Raw genomic sequence first — 23,642 nt, forward strand, 5'->3', positions numbered from 1 at the left:
AAAAAATCAATACAAAAAACGGATTCTGTTTTGATTAAATAAAGGAAAAGAGCTAGATTATATACAATTTATTTGGATAAATTATTGAAAGTAAATAGCTCATTAATTTATGATTGCTATAGTCACAGGGCGTATACGCAATATCAGAATTTTGCATGTCTAAGAACCTACCTGAGAAGCTGTGGGCCATAAAATTACCTCCCATCTTCGCATACCCTACAATATAAATATACTTTTACATTAAAAGAACCCGAATTAGACCTTGAACTTGCCCGAAAAGCTTGCCCATTAAAATGTGTGATTTGTTGACCATGTTTTGTGTAAATGCGCTTAGCAGCGTCTTGGATATTTCCATTAATAAGCCATAAAATCTGGTTTTTTGTGCTTAGCTTCAGTTGAAATGATTATAAGCCGGTTTTTTTTCCTTCATTTTTTGCCGGTCAATTAGAACGTTTTGTGGTCGAAAAGTGGTACAGGGACCGTTCACTTAGCATCTTAGTATCATCATCGATACACGTCCGGAAAAAGACAATCCAAAGTGATTATAATTTGAGTTGATTAGACCAAGTTGCGTTCCGTTGGCCATTTCCGGCTTCCGTTACTCGCATGAAAATGAAAATTGTTGACCAAGGCCATGGTCTGTCTCTTTGGCCTGTCAGAAATATGATTTATAACACTTCGATTAGGTAACTTAAAAGCCATATGTATATATTTCACTGGGCGTTGCAGCGACAAGTTGAAAACGTGCCTTGTCTGCTGGTAATTAAATATACACATTTTCTACACAAGAATGTTGCGTGTTGTTATGTCTTTTTTACTACCGCGCCCAAATGCTAGGCTATGATATATAAATACTATTTGAAGGTGAATAGGGTTGGGCCCTAATATGTATTTCGTGAATATTTTCACTTGGGCTTGGGCCTATTTAGTTGTCACTGATCGTGTCTGATGTAATCAATCAAATACTGCCTATGATGTAATTAAATACGGTACAGGAGGTTTATAATAGATAGCATTTATTCTGTTTCAATGCAGATACAGAAAAGTTACTATAAGCAATGGAACTTCATGATAGTTCTTAAAATACACCCAATCACCTGATGATTCAACTTTCTGGCTTTATTTACGCCACTAACACAATTTGCTTACCTCACCTGTGTTGCCTGCTTTTCGGCTGTTAGCAAATAACAAGCATTTCACCTTTATGTTTATGCAAATTTAATTTATTAAATAGAATGTCATTTAAATAATGATTTTCATGGAAGTTTTCTATAAATAGTCAAAGAACATTAAATTATCTATCGCTAACTTAACATAAATAATACATAAGCAAAAAAAATGACAACAACTACTTAGGTAAGCATTTAAACTATGACTCGATTTCTGGATTCCTTCTAGCAATGGATCGTTGTGTACAGTTTTTGAGGACGTCCTGCGATGAGATTCAATGGGAAGTACGAGTTACGAAACTTCGCCTGGTTGCACATAGACTTCTCTATTTTTATTGATAACGCCAGCAGATAGTAACTTCTGGCCTAATGTATTGTGGAAATTGTATAGGCTTAAGGAAACAGCTTTTTGGATTACTTATTGTCTTGATAAAAGACAAACCACATGGTACCATGATTGTCAGGTGTAAACCTTTTATGAGTAGTACTTTTAAATGGTTTCACAAGGAAGCAGCAATCAGTTTTAATTGCTAAGAACTTCTGGTTCCGTAGTAAAGTTTTTATGAGCATTACAAGATGACCATCCAATGATAATGAACTTTAAGTCGGTGATATAGACTTTTTGGTTGTTTCCATAAATATGATAGCTTCTGGTTTCAGTGTAGACTTTAGGTAAAGAATGTTCGGTGAATTTTTGAATCACATTCTAGTTTCAATTGAGTTATAAACGAACTCAAAGAGTTTATGTGTGTCAGCATGTTACTTTTGCAATGGCAAACATTTTGTGTTGTTTTCTCGTTGTGGACACTTTCTGTGAGTGTTTAAAGCTATGGAGCCCTGAGCACAAAATCTGGAGCTAACTGGAGCTCTATGTATTCTTCATCACAAAGTCACTAACTATCCACGTAGTTGAGTGTGAAGTTGCTGCTGCTGTCAATGTTGCTGCTGTTGCTGTTGCTGCTGCTGCTGCTGCCTAAATTGATGTGGTTGATGTGACTGCTGTTGCTGAAGTTGCTCTCCATGTTGCTCCTGTCACTGATGTTGCTGCTGTCGCTTTGGCTGATGTTTCTGGGCAATGTGCTGATGCCCTGAATGTCACTACCAGCTGGCTCTGGATCTCTAACGCTGTTGGCCTGCCGCTTCACTTTGTACTCGGGATTCGTGAGCCAATCTTCCTTGATGAGATCCGCACCCTTTTCAGCTATCATTATGACCGGTGCATTGGTATTCCCACTACTAATCGTTGGCATAATGCTGGCATCAATCACCCTGAGTCCACGAACGCCATAGACCCTCAGGCGAGGATCGACTACAGCCTCGGGATCCCAGGCGGGTCCCATTTTCGCAGTGCCACATGGATGGTAGATGGTCATCGATATGGTGCGCACATGGCACTCCAAATAGGCATCGGATAGGAATTTGTGCTGTTTGCAATTGGGCAGCGGTTTGCGCCACAATCTCGAACCGAATTGCTTGAAAACCTGAGCCTCAGCTACGCGAAGTGCTATCTTGGCTCCTTCCACCAAAGTTTTGGCATCCAAGGGATCGTCAAAGTAGTTGGCATTGATGAGGGGATAGTGAAAGGGATTCGCCGAACGTAATTTCACAGAACCCCGCGATCTTGGCCTCAAGAGCAGTGGCATTATCGTCCAACTATCCTTGTTGGCTATGGGATGGTAGACCTCTTGGTACACCGATTCCTTCAGGCCCAACACCTTCTTCACTCTGGCTCCATTGTCTGAGTTAATGGATGCCGGTGCCATATGGAATTGAATATCCGGCCAGTCGAGACTGCGATTGGAGTAGGGTGTGTGCACAAAGGCCAGACCCTCGACGCCACCCAATGTGGTCATCGGTCCGCGTTCACGCAACACATACTGAAAGGTGACGGCTGTGGGATTAAAGCGATCCTGCACAATGGCCACGGGTTTATCCACCAGGAAAGTGAGTCCGCCCATTCCCACATGATCCTGCATATTCTCGCCAACGGGCAGATCTTGCAACACACGAATGCCGTGCTTTTCCAGATGTTTTCGTGGTCCCAAACCGGATAGCATCATCAACTGTGGCGTATTGATGGCACCGGCTGACAGGATAACCTCCCGTCTGGCCGCTATCCTATACACCTTGCCATGTTTCACAAACTCCACGGCCTGTGCCCTCATGGTACCCGGTTCGATGATAATCCTGGTCACATGGGCGTTCATCGACAGATGGAAATTCTTACGCGAGCGTATGGGTCGCAGGAATGCCTTCGCTGTGGAACATCTCGAACCACGACGTATCGTTCCTTGGGCAATCATAAAGCCCGCCTGTTTGGCGCCATTAATGTCGCGATTATCATAGCCAATCTGAGTGCCGGCCTCCACAAAGGCGGCCACCAAAGGTGAATGCCACGGTGACTCCTGAACGGTTAGCAGTCCGCCGCGACTATGATACTTATTGTTGGCCAAATAGGGATTACGATTATCCTCCGATTTCTTGAAGTAGCGCAGCACATGATCGTAATCCCAGCCAGGATTGCCCAACGATGCCCAGTGATCGTAATCGTTGCGATTGCCACGCACATAGAGCATATAGTTCAGCACCGAACTGCCGCCCAAAACTCGTCCTCTTGGCCAATTGCAGCGATTGTTTTGCATACCCAAGCACGCCTTTGTCGAGGGCTCCGTCTTGTAGGCCCAATCCAGTTTGCTCAATTGCAAATAGGCCGCCAGCGATGGCACATCGGAGATCTCGTTTTCATCTGGACCGGCTTCGATCAGCAGCACTTTCCATTTCCTCACCTCGCTCAATCGATTCGCCACCACAGCTCCGGCCGAACCACTGCCCACCACTATGAAATCGTACTCTGGATACAGATTCAATTGATCCAGGGGCCTCGATTCGGGATCCACGGCATCATAGCGATAGTATGTGATGGCGGCCAGCATCAGTGGGATTAGCCAGAGTCCGGTGGTCACCACACCAAATGTGGACTTGATCACGGTGGTTATGAACAGCAGATTAAGCACCATGTTGGCGTACGGTTGTCTACTTGAGTTCTCTGTGGGTTTATCCCCAGTTTAAGCCAGCTTCTTGCTATATTGTGCCTCTTTTCGCGATTTAGTTTTGAATTTTATCTTCTTGCCACTCTCTAAAGTCTAGGGTTTCTTTCTTTTGTGCATGGCGGGGCTCTGATATGGCCCGATTTTCAGTAAACTGCTCAGTTTCAATGCTGCTTTGCTCCAGTGCTTTTGTGCCAGTAAGCTTAGTGCGTTCCTAGTTTTCTATTTACGCTATAAGAAGAGAGTTCTCTATTGCTCGCAATCCATTGTGGTTTTTTTTTCACAGGAATTCGTTTATTATTACTTGTTCTCCGTTGCTTCCTTGCATTTAAAGTAATTATTGCTGGTTATTTAATTTTTGTCTAGTCTTTCCTTATCCGCGTTGTGCTATCCTTGTGCTCTTCGTAGGCCAACTGAAAGATAAGAAATATAGTTTAATTAATATACATATTTTTACAGAATTAACTTTTTGCATCGCTTTAATAGAGAACTTTATGCAACTTCACGGCTTAAGTATTTTCGCTGCTCTCACATTTGAAGTTACAAAACCTTGGTTTTTGCAATCCCGCTGATTATCTAATATAATTTCGTAGGCTTAACCAACCAAAAAGGCGCTATTATCGTTTGCAAAACATTCTTGCATGTTCTGTTTGTTGGAAATCTAAATGATTTACCAATTTCGAGCTGATTTGCCTAACCTAACTGCCCAATCGAATGCATTCGGTTGCAACACTTGCATTTGTATTGCACTCATCCAAGAGCCACTGGCCATTGGCCACTAAACTCCTAGCTCTTCACAATCATATTTCCCGACCAATTTTGGATGTTAACACGTCGACGACCTTGACGATATATTGCGGCCAAAAGCGACAAAGGGGGAATTGTTAGCGGCTTTTTACGTTTTTTTTTGGTTTATAATGTTAGCCACGTAAATGCAACCATCTCTCTGTTTGTTTGTCTTTCAAATTCGTCGGCCGTTTTTTCGGGTTTCGAATTACAACAATAACTTTTTGTTGGTTGTTGTACGATCCAATGACGTAACCGGTGAACCTATGGTTTTCAGTTTTTTTTTTTTGTATTTATTTTTGGATCTTTTGGGGTATTCGTAATTGGCGTGCTCGATTGGGCAAAAGACATACGAAATGGGTTTCGTTTCATTTCGATTGTTTTGCGAGCAGTTTGTATTTTTGAGCTGAGCCGGGCTTAAGCCCAGATCGAAACTCAAGACCTTTTTTTTTTTTTATTTGGCCATATACGAGTATAATATACATGAGTGTTTGTGCGAGGGATCTGTTGACACATGGCGGCTGTATGTTGAGTTGTTATCGAGCGGGTGTTGAAATATCCAACGCCATTTAACGCCTGTCTATCCAGTTTACCAATAGGTGAGGGGTTTCTTCCTCCTTCTTTTTTTTTTTTTTTTGTTGATTTGAGAAGGGGGTGGTTTTTTTGTGGGAGTGGTGGGTGGGTGAGAAACTTACAATTTACATACCTGGCCTAATGAGTGTGTGCGATGCAGAGAGACAGGTGGAAGGGTTTGGCCGCGGGGCATGAGGCAGAAATAAAAGTGACAGGTGGTGTCGAAAGACAGGGAAGTGATGGCTATTTCATTTGAGTGATTAACGATACCGCCTGCTATTTATAAACAAATCGATTTGCCTTGCTTTACAAGCTCATTAAGTTTAAGTTATGGCGCAAATTAAGCGCACTACGGCCTATAAAGAGATCTAATTAAAAGGAGGTATCTCATTAATTACTAACTATAATTATATGTTATGCAGTTGGAGTTAAAACTAAATTTTATAATGATAAAACAACATTTTATAATGATTTTTTTTTTTTAATAATAGTTTGGAAATTTGTAAGCTGTATGAAAGTTCTTTATCGTAAAATCCGCCTTAAACTTGTGTAAAATGGATAGCGAAATTGTCAGTAAACTCTTTTATTGCCAGAGCTTGACATTCATTGCTACGACCAGTTTTTATAATTTGAATGAAAGCCAAGCTGAATTGTAGCCTACTTACTCTTTTAGTTTGGAATAGTTTTTAGATTTTTCACCTCTTTTCTCTCTCTCTTTGCTTTCCTTGAAACCCGGCCCCACTGACGTAATCAATTTCAATGTCGATTTCTTATCACTTCAATTACCAACCGCAAAACCCGATCTTCCGGCGCCCAAGTGAAAGGCCAGACCAGTAAAAAAAATATATATATCAAAAAAAAAAAAAAGCAACAGGTTGCTATCAAAGCGAACCTTTCTTGCCGCAGATGCAGATACGGATTCGGATTAAGTATCTGAAGAGTGGAAGAGTGGAAGCTGCGGGTCCATTTCTTCTACAGATTGCTTTTCTTCATTTCTTAGGGTTCGTTTTTTCTGAGCTTTGTTTTGCTTTTTTTGTGCGAAAAACCTCCGCGGGGCAGAGAGTACGGCAACAAAAATTGTTGTAAAAATGTCGAAAAAAAGTTGCACGAAATTGGGTCAGCAGCGACAGCAAACAAGTTTACTTTTGCGGCTCCGGGACCAGGTAAACCTGTTGGCCCGGCCCGGAGTTATCAACCCCCCACCCCCCTTACCACTTACCCCTTTCCACTTCTCACTCCCCACCTCACCTCCCAACTACTATTGACATGCGTCATTACTGTGGGGAAAAAATCACGTTGTATTTAGGCCCGAGCCAAACATCTACATCAACAGCTGTCTGCAAAAGAATAGTAAAATATATATCAAAGCTCTATATTCCTGCTCTATTTTAAATACTTTTGTGTGGAAGAAGGAACACAAAATAGAATAATGTCTTTGGAAAATGTATTAAGGCGTCTATTTAAGTTAAAATTTAAGTGAAACACAAATTTAAGGGGTAAAAGCTAATATCTTGAGCACAGCTGTGTGTGGATTATTATATTTACAATCTTGTATCGTTGCAAACCGATTAGATTTCCTGTCCAGCCGAAGGCCATGATCACCGATCACTACCCCTACTTTAGAGTTTTTTATATGCCTCACTGTTTTTAGCACCCACGCATTCCAACCACTTTATCATTTGATGATTGGGACAATTAAGTGATTTTGCTTGCCGATTTTGTGCGCTAATTTGGTGTAAACAAACACAAGACATCAGTCAGTCAGTCAGTCATTCAGTCACTCAGTTTCAGGTTGTTGTTTTACCACTCGACACTGCTATACAGTTGCTTGGGTTCATGATTACAATGTCAGTTGGTGTCATTTGGTGTCATTTGGTGTCATTTGATGTCATTTGATGTCAGTCACCTTGGCCGCCAGGTGCCACACTCATTTGCCGGCTGGATTCTTCAGCTTTTTGTTTGTGTCATTGACTTGATTTTTGCCACAAGCAACAGCATCAGCATCAGCAACCCGAATGCCCATCTAACTGTATTCAAATAGTGCAATTAGCTAATTATAATACTCATGGCTAAAGTAAAATGTTTTAATTACCTAGCGGCAAATTTCATTTAGCTGCAACAACACCCAGGAAAATGCGCGCCACAAACTGCTGGTGCACAGAAACAAATTTTGTATAATATATTCAATGAAAGAATATGCAGTTGAAGTTAGAAAATTTGCAAATATACTGATTTTTCGCGGTGTATAACTGCTGGTGCGTGCCAAATGTTAATTAAAACTATGCACTGGCCATTGAGGCAACAAATCGAATAAAACAGGGATGTTTACGACTACTGGGAGATAGCTTAAAGGAAAACAAACGTTGCACAAATGTGAGCTATTTATTAGCAAATAAAAATAAATTACATTGCAGCTAAGGCTTTTGAATTGTAATGGCCAAACTGCACCGCATCTTTAAAAATTTTTGATATTTTTTTTTAAAGAGTTTTGAGAGTATTTAAGAAGCAATTCAATTTTGTGAGTTTACTTTAAATGCATTTTAATTCCAATGACTTGTAAGAAAATTAACAAATTGCTGACTAACAAAATTAGATCCTTTTTTTCATGACTTGACAAACAGCTTCAATGATTGAAAACTCCCATTTTTGATCAAGTATCTTCCATTTAAAAGCCTAATCTATTTAAACGCCTGCTGGCAAAAAGTCTTCAGTGTCAAACTGGAGGCATCAACTGTAATGTGGTTGCTGTTTTCGAAGATGTTGCTACTGCGCTAAAGTTATGCGAAATGGGCGTGGCCGACGCCGCCCACTTCTCATTTCTTTTTTCCTTTTTTTTTTTTGTTTAGTTGTTGTCTATTTTGGTTGATGTTAATGCAAATTTCTTTGTGTCTCCACGAGAGCCTAATGTTCATAGAGAAACAACTGCTGTTGATGTTGCAAAGACAAATCTTTCTATTGTCTTTAGCGTTGCAAAAAAAAAAAAAGGAAAAAACGAACGAAAAAAAGAAGAAAAAGTTACAGCAGCAGCAACATGAAAAACAATGACAATCGCCCAACAACCGTTAGTGTGCAACATATAGCCTACTTATCAAAGCCGCTCTTTCTTTATTGTTAATGTTTTCCATTATTTTTTTTCTCGTTATTTGTTTGCCCGAATGTATTTCATAGTTTAATGTGGGTTTTTGTGGGTGGATTGTGTAAATGAAAAAAAAAAGCAAAAAAAAACTATGCACTTGAGTGCATTTCATTTCGAACTGTTTGCACCCATTAATTTTATATATATATAATTTTTTAACTTTTTTTTTGAAACCGGCAACAGGTGTTTTAGCAACTTAAATCTTTCGATTCACATCACTTTTCTCCACTGGCTTACTTGCGATTCTTAGCCCACGTAGCCTGGCACTTTTGGCACATCAAATCACAAGTCACGGGATCCTTTGGATTGATTGAATTTGACGTCGTTTAAGAAATACGTACATATATGTATATATGCATATATGGATTATTTAGGTCGGATTTTATAAGCCGCTGACTGCGTCTGCGCGGCTGCGTTGCACGTAGTCAACTGAACGATCCGTTTGCCGCGAAATTCCGAAAAGCCAACGCCATGGATGTTGCATATTATTGGCACATCGAACACGTTGGATGGCCAACAAGTTTGAAGCTCTGATAACGGTACGCCAGTGGCAGTGGTTTGTTACGAACTGCCAATGCAGAGGAAGACGCGGTCATTAGGCCAAGAAATTCAGAAGGTCAAATCCGAGCCGAGAGAAAGAGGAAGTGGGAGAAGAGCAGTGGGGTGGTAATTGGCTATAAATACAAAAAAAAAAAAGTAATAATAATAGGACTAACGATTTTAAACGGTTGTCTGGCATGTAGGCCAGAATATTATAAATAAATATTATTAAATATACTAAGCATGCTTGGTTATATTTTACTTGCATTTTATATAAGATAACGAGCTCAAATCTTAACATGAAAAAATAATAATTATAAAGGAGTTTTATAGATTTCTGGGATTTTCAGGCATTTTCCCGCTGGAAGTTCTCTCCGCTTGAGTGACCGCATTCCTCGCATGCCAAACTCAGCAGAAAAGTGGCAACCCAAAAGCGTAAAATGGTCAAATGAAGTTATTAACCCATAAACATGGCTGAGAAAAATCTGTGTGTGTTTTTTTTCTGTCTTTCTGTTTTGGTTTTTGTTTTTTCTCTCGATTTTTTTTTCTTTGGCAATTTTGCCTGGGACAACCTGGCTGGCTGTGTTTTGTCAACGGGTATAATTTATGTAATCATGAGCCAAAAAAAGTTAAAAACAAAAACAGCACGGCTATGGTAAAGAGCAACAACATGATTTAGGTAAGCTGTTGAAATATTTCACTGCTGTCTTTTTCCCATTTCGCCTCGTTTCTCAGCTCGCCGTTTTTGTTGGCTGTTTGGGTGCTGGGTGTTGGGTGTTAAAGTGCAATTAGTGCTCAGGGAAGAGGGATATATGTATGTCGTATACCTTATTTATAAAGAGGGGCCATGGGCAAGGAGGAGGTGGGACCCATACAGATAAGCTGCCTGCAAAAAGGGAATGTGGCGACTTTAAATAGCAACGCCCCCTTAACAAAAAAGTGCAACTCATTGGGGAAAGGGGTATATTGGAAAAGTAACTATTAAGTGCCCGTGCCAATTTGACACTGCAAAATATAGGTGCAGGATTTTTTTGTTAAAACCCAAAAACTATCTATCTGGTTCTTTGCTAAATAGAATATTTCTTAAAAATTCTATACCAAAATGTATTTCTCTATATTTTCTAAGAAATTAGCAAAGAAGTTATACCTTTTTCGAGAGTATTAAAACTTTCCCTCATCCGTTAACTCCTTTAAGCCAAGAGAGGGTGGGCTGATTTGAAGTGCACCATCTGGCGAAAGGCTGTGCCACCGCCAAATCAGAGCTCGAATTAAAAGGGCAACAAGTGGCTTTAACTTTGGATTAAACCTCGTTAGCTGGATAGCAGCGCGGATGTATATATATATATTTTGTTGGCTTTGATTTGGTTTTTGATTGCCTACGTGAGGCGCGGCACCTAACACCTTGCCCCATCTATGACATAAGCGGCGGATACTTGATATTTTTTTGACAATGCTCCTCCGAACGCTCCGCCATCCTCCCCGCATTTTTTTCCAGTTTGCAATTGAAATTATATGCCTTGAACGATTTCGGGTTCGGATCTGTACGATTTTACTCAGTTCAGTTCGGATTGGTTTGCTTCGCTTTTGGTTTTTCTGTGTGTTCAGTTTGGCTTCGCTGCAATTGCAACTTCGATGGCGGACTTGAGGCACGGCATAATTGACCGAAATTAACCAAAGATTATTCAATCCCTCCCGTAGCTCCACAAGCCTCTTCCCGCCCAAAAAAAAAACCCCAAAAAAAAAAATAAATCTCAACCAGTCTTGGATTCATTTGCTTCTTTCGTTTGCTTGTGCGATTTGTCGCGTGTGTTCGACATCACGTATCTCTGTTTGCACTATGGAGCTAAGGAGGATGACGATTACGATGTGGGAGAAAAATGAAGAAAATAGATTATGGAGAGAAAAATGGGTGAAAAAGGTATTCAAACGAATGCCAACTCCCCTGGACATGCATTATGATTAATTTCGATTCAATGCATACGCGCACTGATGATACAACGCATGGTTACCAATGAGTTCCTCAAATGATTCATTTTATTCAGTTCATGTGTTACAGCTTATTTAGAGGATGTAAGATGGATGATCTTTCTCGTTTAATTGAGAGGCTTGGCTATTCACTTGAATACTTGATTAAACAAAAATCCAACATAACATAGGTACATATATAGGTATATATATATATTTATGGATATATTTATACTTTAATGTCCTATTCATTTTCATTTTGGTCTCATTTTCAAGATGGTCTCATCGATCGAACTTTCGGCGGTTTAATGACCCAATTTCTGTTTTTCACTGACCACAGACACAGATATTCAACGCACGTCCGCCGATCTTTGCCGTGCCTGCTATATGTACATATATTATAAAGTGTGTCATCATCCCGACTCCCCATCTTCATCATCTTCATCTTTGGCATAACACTTTCCATTAGTATGCGGTCGCAATGACTTGTCGTTTCGTTAAAATCAAATCAAATATTTGGCCGAAACTTTGTTTGCATTTATTTATTAGTTATTTCCCACTGTATTCCGTACCATGAACATACCATACGATACCATACCATAACCCCGAAAGAGGGCCTTATATAAGAAGTCTGGGCATCGCCTTGGGTGGTTTATAGACTCGGTTTCATTTATTGCTGTGTTCCTCCTTGTTGTTATTTATTTTTGCAATATTATTACAGAGGGGGGGGTGGGGTATGGTATTGGGCTTCCCTGGAAGTTGCATGCGAAATTCGCAATTGTCCGGCTTTTCGCTGGCAGTCGATAATTGTCGACAGGGCATTGCCCAAACTTTCAACTGGCACCTACGAAATAAAACGTGCCGAAAAGCTGGCTAATGTGGTCAACAAATTTGAATAACCTTGGCACACTTGAACGCTCGAAAGCGAAACAGTATATTTTGTTTTTTTTTTTGTTATTTTCTTATTTAGATGGCAACACGGAAGCCTGACTATCAAAAGCCACGCCCACGGCCAAAAGAAAAGAGGCGGGGGATTACGGAAACCATCATCGGCCATCAGCATATTAAAAATGCAGAGTTTATACATTTCAAGGGGCCTTCGTGGGGGCATTTTTCGATCATACTGGCAATTTTTGACATTTGGCTTTGGCGAAGCGGAAGAGTGGGCTGCCCAGAAAGCTGGCCAAAAGGGGCGTGTGCAAAATAACGCCCAGCACTTAAGGCAAATCGAAAAATTGAATACAATTTATAAACTTCGTGACTTCACTTTCTCTGCGGTTGAAGTCTTAGCTATCGGTTCAATGCGGTTCATGTACATGCTAAATGCACTGATACATTTAAAGCCATAGTAAACAAACAATAATTAAAATATTTAACATCATAAATAGACACACGTCTCTGATATATTTGCATATAAGTTTAAGCTCTTTGTTTAATCAATTTTTTTGACTTAAATACTGACTTTCAAATAAATCAAATAAATGACAGTCGTCATGTAAGATTACATGAAAGTGGGTAACTTGAGGCTTTCATGTAAATAAAATGTATTTAACAACAAGAAAGTTAGTAAATCCTAAAAAGAAATATATCATTTATTAGGAAATCGTACATCAAATAGTTGCAAAAGTCTATTAGTAGATACGAATAAAGTAGTCGACATGAAAACCTAAAAACATTAATTAAAAGTGGTAATTTATTCATAATTTAAATAAAATCCAATCAGTAGTCGACTAATACATGTCACAATAAGTAACCAAGTAACCAGAGTAAGAAACGATTCTTTTTCATAAATAGGTACATAAATATTTAATAAAATGCTTGATAAAGTTATAAAAAAAAAAAACAGTTTTGTGGGATTTTGTACACTAAAACTTATTCAAATAACTAAGCATAAATTTAACGGTGAACAAAACGAGGAATTCGATAGAACAAAAACACATAGCGATAATATTACATCAGTTAATTTACATTTGACTAGTTGAAACATAAATAAGCGATAGACAAATTCTTAACTAAGTGGAAGTGTGCGCCCGCCTGGCGCCCCAATCTTCTTTAATCAAATCGGAGGCCTTTTCGCCAATGGCGATGACCGGTGCATTGGGATTCCCATTGACAATCGTTGGCATAATGCTGGCGTCCACCACTCGAACACCGGATACCCCGTAGACGCGTAATCTTGGATCAACCACGGCCGTAACATCCCAACTGGGTCCCATGCGACAGGTGCCGGCGGGATGATAAATGGTGAAGGTGAACTCCTTGATGCAACAGGCCCAGTATTCATTCGACTGGAATGGCAAATGTCTGCAGCCTGGCAGGGGGATATTGTGCAATCTGGAGCCGAAACGCTGGAATGCCTGTGTATTAGACACATTGATGGCCAACTTAATGCCCTCCACCAGCACATCGATGTCCTCCTGGTGGGCAAAGTAGTTTGGTATGATTTTCGGCTGATGCTGCGGATTCCTCGAGTTCAAACGCACCCATCCAGTGCTTTTCGGTCGCAGCAACAGTGGCAATATCGACCAGGTTTCACTGTGCTGCAGTGGCTTGTACACCGTGTTGTAGAAACCATCTCGCAGATTCAATATCTTTCGTATCTGCTCGCCACCATCGGAGTTGATCGAACTGGGGCAAAAATGAAATTGCACATCGGGCCAGTCCACCGAAGGATCTTGGTACTTGGTGTTCAGAAAGGCGACACCTTCCACGCCCGAGAACGTCATCGGACCACGTTCCCTTAGTATATATTCCATGGAAACTGGTATGGTTTGGAAACGATTGCGGGTGACGGTCAGTGGTGCATCCACCACAAAGGTGAGTCCGCCCAGACCCACATGATCCTGCATATTGCTGCCCACCGGCAGATCCGATATAACTGGTATATTGTGCTCCTGCAAATGCTCAGCTGGACCCACTCCCGAAAGCATCAGTAATTTGGGCGTATTCAAAGCACCAGCACTCGCAATCACTTCTCTTCTCACGAAAACCACATTCTTGCGACCACCCCTCATGTACTCCACACCAATGGCTCGCTTCTGCTTGTCGAACAGGATTCTGGTGGCCTCCGCATGGAGCAGGACATCGAAGTTTTGTCGCTGGCGCACTGGACGGATGAAGGCCTTGCCCGTGGAGCATCTGGCACCACGGCGAATTGTGCTCTGCGTGAGCATAAAGCCCGTCTGTTGGGCACCATTAATGTCCCGATTCTCATAGCCCATCTCCATGCCCGCTTGTAGGAAGGCTATCGAGAGTGGAGTACGCCATGGAGCCTCCTGAACCGTTAGATAACCACCCGTTTCATGGTATGGCGTCTTGGCCAAGTAGGGATTTCGCACATCTTCCGATTTGAGAAAGTACTTGAGCATGCTGTCGTAGTCCCAGCCCGGATTACCCAACGATGCCCAATGATTGTAGTCGTTCTTTGAGCCACGTACATAGACCATGGCATTCAACACGGAACTTCCGCCCAGCACTTTTCCCCTTGGCCAAAAACAGCGATCGCCCTTCATCGCCTGACAGTACTGGCGTGTGGATGAGGGCGTTGTCTGGTACTTCCAGTCCAACTCCGTTAGCTGCAGATAGCCCGCCAGAGCTGGCACATCCGAGATCTCCGTTTCATCGCCGCCGGCTTCGAGTAGCAAAACAGTCCAATTGCGCACCTCACTCAGGCGATTCGCGACCACAGCTCCAGCGGATCCGCCGCCAATCACCACAAAATCATACTGGCGACGTATCTGAAAAAAAATGAAAGTTAATAAAAATACATTTAAAAATCTTTAAAAGTATTATTCATATTATCATGAATAATGGTCAAGATTAGCTTATTGAATTCAACTTACGACGGTTGGCTCCTGGACCTTGTTCTCGGGATCTACGCTTTGATAGCGATAGAAATTCATGCCGATCGCCAGCAGCGGGATCATGCCAAGCAAAGACGTCATTGTGCCAAACGCCATGTTTCAGTAATTGTCAAATCCACGGATCCGTTCCCGATGCTCCTGCTCCTGCTCCTGCTCCTGTACCTGATGCACCTGCTGATCCACCTGATACGCCTGTTCCTCCGGCTGTTGTCCTCTTTCCCGGTCCGTAACAATGCGCCGGAGCACTGGATGATAGAGCTGTGTTGGTGCTGGAATTACCCGATAAGCTCGATTCGCCGCTGGCCAAGATCTTGGGTGTATAGTTGCGAATGCCGCCCGGACGAGCGGATTTGAAGTGAGCCCGTGCCCGCTCGTCCTCCTCCAAGATGTCCAGATAGGACTTGATGTACAGGTGATGGCTTAGGTAGTGCTTCTGCTTGTCCAACGAGCGGTTCGATTTGCTGGACACCAGAGAACTGGGACAACCGCGACTAGAGCTGCTGCTGCTGCGACTGCTGCTCGCACTGCTGCTGACGGCCGATATCGAGGATATGGAACTGCAGTGGCAGGACGAGTTGTAGATACCGCTATCGGAACTCTGTGAGCTGCTCCTTTGCAGATTTAGTTTGGCGTAATGCGAATCCGTATCCGATTGACTGGTACTCGCTGCACTTGCTGGTATCTTGCTTCGCTCGTAGGTTTGTTTGCTCAAGTTGTACTTGTGACGCAATCGGTAGTTCTGATTGTTATTATTGTTGATATTATTGCTGGTATTATTGTGGCTATATTCGTTGGTCGTGGTGGAGGAGCTGGTGGATAGGTGACTTGTGGGCGTGTAAATTGGCTGGTTGGTGTTGCTAATGCCGCTGAAGCTTTTTCGCTGTGGTTGTCGTTTGTGGTGGGGTAGTTGTTGTTGTTGGTGCTGCTGGTGTTGTTGGTGTTGCTGATTTTGCTGTTGCGATATCTCTTGGCCCATATTTTGACAGAAATATGAACAGAACTGCAATGATACAAATTGGAGACACATTATTTGGATTTTGAAATTGTAAACTTAGTTAAAAACTTAAAAATTACATATACATATATGTATATGTATATACAATTTATGTATATTATTAAGATAGAATAAAGTAACCAAGAAATTAGAATTATTAAAATGAAATTAGGGTACTCAATTAATAAATATAGTTTTAGTTTAGGTTGCTAAAGAGTTGGTTGTTATATAAGAAGTAAAGTAAAATCCATCAAAATTCAGATAACCACATTTTAAAACTCTTGATTGATTGCTTTGATTGCAATCGCAACATCTTAATATTTCCCACCCTAATCCATTGATGAAGCAACCAGCTCTCGACCATTTCCAGATAACGACACTCAAAAGCGTGGGAGCCGCGCTATCATTCGTCCATTTATGGATGATGGGTAACTGATGAGCATTGTAGTGGCTTTTGGATTTCTTGTTAACATGTTTGCCATTGTTGCATGACTTGGCAAGCAAAAACAAAAACGAAACCGAAAAACTGGCTCGTAAGTCAGCAACATGCAAGCATTATTGACTAGCGGAAGCCGCTATATATCCAAAATTACTGTATATATTCCAAAGCCTCCAGTTTGGCAATCGTTAACCAACAGATGGCGCTGTCACACGCGCAGTCAAACAAAAGACTTAGGCAACGAACTTGCGTACATTTTCGCAAGCAACGAAAATAAAACGTTATCAAATCGCATTGAATTGAAAATTTAAAAATATAAATATTCAAATGATGTCAGCTGCATCTCATTAGATAGCCATTTCTTTTCTTTTCTTATTTATATATAGTATTATTTTGTCTTTCCGCGGCTGCGTATATTTCTCTATTTTTCTTTCTCTTACTGGCTAGTTTTTCAAGTTCAATGCCGTTTGACAGGCGGAAAAAGCAAACACCAAGAAAAAAAAATCCTCGACTCTTGATTTTTTTGTCTCTTGTCTCTCGAGAGTCTTGAATGTCTCAATGTCTTAGCCTGTAAAATGCAATTTCGTTATTTTGTTTGTCCATTGGCGGCATCGGGGCTTAATTGCTGTCCAGCTTCTGTTGTTGTTGTTGTTTTTTTCTGTGGTTTTTCCAGTTTTCCCCCTGCGCTCTCGATTTAAAGCGATCGCAGTGAAAGCCAAGCGACATCGAGCTTCCTACATACGGTACTCGTATTTCATGTAATCACTATTGTATGTAATATTTATTTTATTTTTCCCTTTTTATTCATGTTTTCTGGTTTTTTAGTTTTTGTTTTAATTTTTTTTTTTTTTGGGTACCTCTGTCACAACACTGGAAAATAAATGCTTGGAACTGCTCTCGATTAATTAAGCGCACCGAAAATAGTTGTCTATTTTTAGCCGCGCAAAATGCTGTTAGCTAAATTGAGATATATATGTGAATATATAACGATTTTTGCCAAGCAATTTCGCTCCAGCGATTTGAACGGCTCGACGGTTGCCATGTAACTAACAACACTAAAAAACCAAAAAAACAAACATCATCAGCGGCAGACGGTAGAAATTAAATCCAAAATCTGAAAAATTCATTCACTCAAATCCCCGTTAAAGGCAGACGCAACACTGCCCGCTAATTTATGCAACGCCCTTGGGCGGAGTGACAAAGGAAAACCCTCCAAGCTATACTCGTATACGCATGTATATCCATTTTTTTTTCTTTTTTCTGTTTGACGCAATAATACTGGGCCAGGTTTTCTCGGGCATTTTTACATCACATTGATGTCGATTCATCCATTTATTTCGTTGGTTCAGGTCGTCATTATGCAATTCACACATTGTTAGCAACTGGCCTCAGTTTTTGGCTTATTTTTATTTTTTTTATTGTTGGTGCTCAACTGCCTGCCAATTATGATTTGACAGCTTTTAATTATGGCCAGACATTATGCCCCATAATTGACGACATTTTCACGGATTTCTGTTGGCTTGCTTATTTGTTTTTTCTGTGTGCCCTGCCCTCTGTGGGTCGTCGCATAGCCACATAAATCTAGTCCGAGTGTGGCAAGTAATTTCAGCTACTTTACTCCGGCTGAACGCTTTCTCGACAGCCGGCTGAGTCATGGTACCGTGACACATTAAAGAAGCCCAACTTGGCCAACAAACACACGCGAGAAAACGTCGAAATAGCATCAAAAAAAAAAAAAAAAAAACAATAGAAAAATTAATTTCCTTGCTGTGTGTGCTGCAGTTGCTAGGTGACACCTGAAAATTAAATAATTACTACCTTTATGTTTGGGTAGACTGTGATTTATCGAGAGTCTAAAGCACGAAAGGCGTATTCACTGACTTTTAAAACTTGACTTGTTGTTGATATACTTTAAGTATTATAACTTATTTCATTGTATATATTTAAACATTAATTTCACGTAGATGATATGCACATGGCTAATTTAACTTATCTGTCAATTTTCTTACCCTACCATTTCTAACTTTCTTGCTTTCTATTTTATAATTGCATAAATTAATTGTAATAAAAATTCCATGATGTTGTTCTATTTTTTCTTTGCAGTAGAAGATTTTAAAAAAAACTTTTGAGCTCCACATTTTCTATTTCATTAAGAATTTTGTTTGCATGAACACTGAACTGACCCTGCATTTGGGCCAACTCGTCGTTACTTCCCTAAGGGTTTTCCCTGCTTTGTTTTGGCCTCTCTCACTTGAGTACTCGAATCATATGTTTATGTAGCTTTGGCTATGTAGTGTCACTTTCTTGCTGGCCTGCTTGGCGCTTTTAATTGCCCGAGTCGTATGCATACACAGTGCCAGTGGCGATACACGCGCTCCATGATTGCCTCTTTATGGCTGCGACGTGCACAAATTGATAATAATTCGCACAGAGGTGTGAGGAGATGGATATACCGATCGCTGGATCGGTGGATTGGACAGATCGCCGGAGTAATGCCACCGTATCGGCGGTAGAAAGTGTGAATAGACCAGAAACAAATAACCAAATTCCAACCGCAAGGTGTGTTTGGTAGGAGGATTACATAAGAATATTTGGTCACTAGTAGTATTCGCCTCCTTTTTTCCAAATATTTATTTGCTTCCATTTCTTAGTTTTTTTTTTTTTTTTTTTGCGCCTTCTTTTTTTTCCATCTTTGCCAAAGGGTCAGAAATTGGTGTTGTTACATAAAATAAAAGTGAAAATGAACGCACTTGATGTGTGCGTTTGTTGTCTTGGATGAATGCAAATAGGTGTTAATGTACGAGTTAATGGTTATTTGTGTGTTTATTAACGAATTTATTTATAAAGCTTGTAAAAGTTAAGCTTTTATTTATTCAGTATTTATTATGATATATGCAATTATTAACTAGATGTGTAGTTAAAAAACAACTACTAACTAATTCTAGTGGCATTTTTTCTGTCTAGCCCAAAAAAGTAAACAAATATTAAATATTAAATTAAGTCTCTCTTGAGTTTAGTATACTTGCCTCTGGTTTTTTGGTTGTTATAGTTGTGGCCGCTGCTTTGGTTTTCCAGTAGCTGCAGTTGCTCCGACGTTAGTACGGATTATTTATTTTTATTTTTTTTCTGTGTTGTGGCGGCTTCAAACTGAACGCGACTGCCTGCCACTTTCCTTTGTCTCACTCACGATTACCATGACTGCTGTTGCCGTCTTTCATCTTTCAAAACGGCAACAGATAATGCAAAAAAAAAAAATAAATAAATAACTAACAAACAAAAAATAAGGGACAAAGTACGATTTATTGCACTGTAATTTCTACGTCAAGTGATAATTGTCCACGGCGATTTCGTTTCACTACCGATCACTTAAACATTTATATACATATATCTGTGATATATATTTTGCCGCTCACTGCGAAACGCACGCCACGAGCTCGTCTTGTTCAATGAGCAATTCGCTTTTAGGTCTTGCTTTTGGCCACATTGGACTGGCTGAAGACGGCCAAAATGATGAAGAAGTAGCTTTTCGTACGGCCTTCAAAAGCTTTTCCCTCGCACTCCCAAATGATAACAACAACTTATATCCGTAGAGTCCAAGTCGCAGCACAAACAAAAGTCCGAGCTTCAGGCCCACAGAGAGAGAGTAGTTGAAAACAGAGGGAAAAATATCCGTAAAGCTGCTTACAAAATGGGTACACCGGAAAAAAATAATACACTAATACATAATGATTTTCCCCACTTACTTATTCTCAGGTAGATAAATAATTGCACTTCGATTTTTTCAGACTTTTATATTAGTATCGGTACAAACCTGCAACTTTCATTTGTTACTTTGGTAGCATATTTTGGGAATACAGTTTTATACAAAACTATTTCCAGTGATACAACGTTGAGAAGACGGCACTTTCGATTTCGTTTCCATTTCTCGGGGCTTCAAGTCGGCTGTCTTCGGGTTTTGTCATTGAGCTACGTGCTCCATTCAACGTTTGTGTTACCATTGCAAAAGCTTTTCGGGACTTTATAGAAGAGGACGGGGATATCGATTCAGAAAGAGAGAGGGCGATGCATTGGAAAGAGAGAAGTACGTTGGCCAGTTTTGGAGGCTTTCTTTGGCTGAGCCAAAACTGCTCGCAGCGATCATCGCCAGCGATTTACAAGTCTGGCAATTGACTTACCGTTTTATTATTCATGATTCCCAATTCAAAAGTTGAGCGTTTAACTGGGGGCCCAATAGCAACAAGGCCATAAAGATCGGCACCAAGATGGAGATTTCCGGTTTGTTTACTCGTACTCCATTCCATTTCATTTGACAAGCGATGCAATCGAAGGGTAAAAGTGCTCGATACCGAATTTATTGGGAGTACTTGCGAATGGGGAGCAAAGTATAAAGTGGGGATCAAAGTATTGCGATATCACTTCTTTCAGCTCGAAAAATGTACATTGGATTATAGGATCAACAGGAATTACAATATAAAAGCACCTTTATAATCTGATGTACCTTTTTCTTCAATCATATTATTGCCCAAAATTTATTTGGAATTTTCTGTTTCCAAAGTAAGAGGTACTTAGGATTCAGAAGTATTTTTTTTACATTTTTTTTTAGTAAAAATTAAATTGTTTAAGTCTTTTACAAATTACTACGATTTATTTCGTTGTTTCCAGCCAGCGGAAAACCTTCAACCCACTCGAAATAAATCCATTCACATTAGCTCCATTCATTAGCCGAGTCAAAGAGTTGAACCACTCTGTGAAACCTGCGACCTCTGGGGGCAATTTCAGGTGCAATTGCCCCTCCATTGAACTCTGTGCACGGAGCCCGAAAATAAATAAATAAATGTTTTTTATTTTCGCCAGCGGAGCGGCGCAGCTTGTTGTTCCGCTGCGAATGCAAATATATTTTTGCATGTTGCCGGCTTCCGACAACCAGGCCAAAAGTTAGGCTTACGAGCCGACTTTGAGCTTGACATTACACTGTAAAAAATAGTAGATCAAACTTATATTGAAAATCGTTATAAATATCAGTATGTTGATCATAACATTTGAAATATTGCTCCAAATTTGGAATGTCATACCTCGTTGAGTTCGTAATTAAATTTCCAATCGAATTGTATTTTCAAAAAAATTCTATTTTTTTCAAATTTTTTTCTATTTTTTATGATGATTTTGGATTTTTGCCGAAAATTGATTTTCTGTGTTTTTGGGCTTATAAATATAAGTATTTTTATCAGAACATTCAAAATATTGGTCCGAATATGGAATGTAATACCTCGTTGAGCTCGTAATTAAATTTCCAATCAAACTGTGTTTTCAAAAAAAAAAATTTTTTTTTTTCAATTTTTTTCTTTTTTTTTATGATGATTTTGGATTTTTGCCGAAAATCGATTTTCTGTGTTTTTGGGCTTATAAATATCAGTAATTTGATCATAACATTCGAAATATTGGTCCGAATATGGAATGTAATACCTCGTTGAGCTTGTAATTAAATTTCCAATCGAACTGTGTTTTCAAAAAAAATAATTTTTTTTTTCACATTTTTTGCAAATTTTGATGATGATACCCCTTAAAAAAATTCGAAAAATTGTCCAAAAATTAATTTTACGTAGTCGGTCAAAAAATGACATGGATTGTTAGTATTGGTAATAAGGAGTAAAAGACTGTAATTTTTGCAACTTTCTGACCATTTTTAAACAATTTATAGAGAAAATATCAATCGTAAATATTGCATTTTTGCCGAAAATCGTTTTTCTGTTTTTTTGCGTGAAAGATAATCCGTATTTAAATCAGAACATTTGAAATAATTTTTTGCAACATTTGATGAAAAATATAATAAATTGTTTCAAGTGTCGCATTTCGTGGGGGCAAAAGTGGAGAGGTTTGAAATGGAGCAGCTGGGAAAGGAAAAGGGGATCGTGGGGCCTGAGAAGGCGCCGGTGGCGGGCAACTTTCATTTTCGTTCAGATGACTGTAAAATTTTGGACGGTCATTGCTTTGCAGCATAAATATTTATGCGTTGCACTTGAGAGCGCTGCAATTGGAATTGAAATCGGGGCCTTAATGTTGGGCCTATAGTGCACACACTGCACACATGGAGATGGAATCTAGTTGGGCATGTGGATCAGATTTATGGCCGTCTTCCGCGACCCAAGTGAAAAAAAAGAAATGGTAAACAAAAAAAAAACAGAGATGTGGTATATCTATGGCAAAAAGCAGAGTGCCTGCGGCAATTAGCCAAGCACACAACGACTAGATGTGTGTAGTGCATTTTGTTAACAAATTATTTTAGCCGGCCAAAATGCATTATTCAATTGCGAATTATTTATTATACCTCTACGCACCGTTAGCTACTTTGATTGCGAGCGCCTTTAATGTGTGTAGCTAATTGCAATCATCATCGGCTGTAACCGAAATCGTAAATGAAATTGTAAAAATGCTATTAATTTGCCAAAAGGGTGATCATGATCGCATTATGGCATTGGCATTAACGCACCTAACCGCATCGAATTACTTAGATCCGCTGGAAAATATCCGTTCCGATGTGGAAAATGAGGAACTGCATTGCTTTATCGGGTTGCGTAACATTTCCTTGCACATTTCTGAGTACTGATATGCTGAAAGTACGTGTCTTACATAATTCAATCAAATCGAAACTCAAAAGGTTTTATCAATACGATACTTTTTGATAAGTTCCCTTTGTGAAATTTAAGATAATGCTCCATTTTCTTAAGTCACATTTGTATATTAAGCTTTTTATTTGTTAAATTGATTAATATGTTTTTCTATTTTCTTATGTTCTTGCAAGAATTACAAAAAGAGAATCTAAACGCTTTTAAGATTGTGGGACTTATAAAATTAGTTAAGTTTTCCTATTTAAACTCGGTTTAAGAAAGTGTGCAGCTTTCTGAAAGCTCTTAAAATCGTAAGCCTGCTTTTTAGCCGATTTTACAAATGTTAAGCTTTCATTTGAAAATATTTGTTTACTAATAATCTTTGTTGATATCTTTCATTGCAGGTAAGCTTTGGATAAGCTTTTGATGGTGCATTTCAAACTGTAACTTAATAAAAATTCGTGAGCCCGGTTTCAAACTGTAAGTTGGCCGAAATATACTTTGTTTTTCAAACTTTAAGCTATT

General features: G+C 39.7%; 3 protein-coding genes across 5 annotated transcripts in view; 1 reads left to right on the plus strand and 2 right to left on the minus strand.

Moving 5' to 3' along the window:
- LOC120455828 (flotillin-2) overlaps positions 1–23,642 on the plus strand; it is an 89,707-nt gene that overhangs the window by 22,304 nt on the left and 43,761 nt on the right. The window lies entirely within an intron of this gene.
- Positions 1,269–9,173, minus strand: LOC120455817 (glucose dehydrogenase [FAD, quinone]). The gene is made up of 2 exons (XM_039642282.2): positions 8,949–9,173; positions 1,269–4,629 (listed from the first exon to the last, which is right to left on the minus strand). The coding sequence occupies exon 2, from the start codon at positions 4,184–4,186 to the stop codon at positions 2,063–2,065; it is 2,124 nt and encodes a 707-aa protein (XP_039498216.1). The 5' UTR covers positions 4,187–4,629; positions 8,949–9,173; the 3' UTR covers positions 1,269–2,062.
- LOC120455833 (glucose dehydrogenase [FAD, quinone]-like) lies at positions 13,168–16,057 on the minus strand. Its single transcript, XM_039642302.1, has 3 exons — positions 15,199–16,057; positions 15,059–15,095; positions 13,168–14,953 (listed from the first exon to the last, which is right to left on the minus strand). Exons 1-3 carry the CDS (start codon positions 16,053–16,055, stop codon positions 13,229–13,231), a joined length of 2,619 nt encoding a protein of 872 aa, XP_039498236.1. The 5' UTR covers positions 16,056–16,057; the 3' UTR covers positions 13,168–13,228.

This window comes from Drosophila santomea, chromosome X, assembly GCF_016746245.2.
Source record: "Drosophila santomea strain STO CAGO 1482 chromosome X, Prin_Dsan_1.1, whole genome shotgun sequence".
Classification (NCBI taxonomy): domain Eukaryota; kingdom Metazoa; phylum Arthropoda; class Insecta; order Diptera; family Drosophilidae; genus Drosophila; species Drosophila santomea.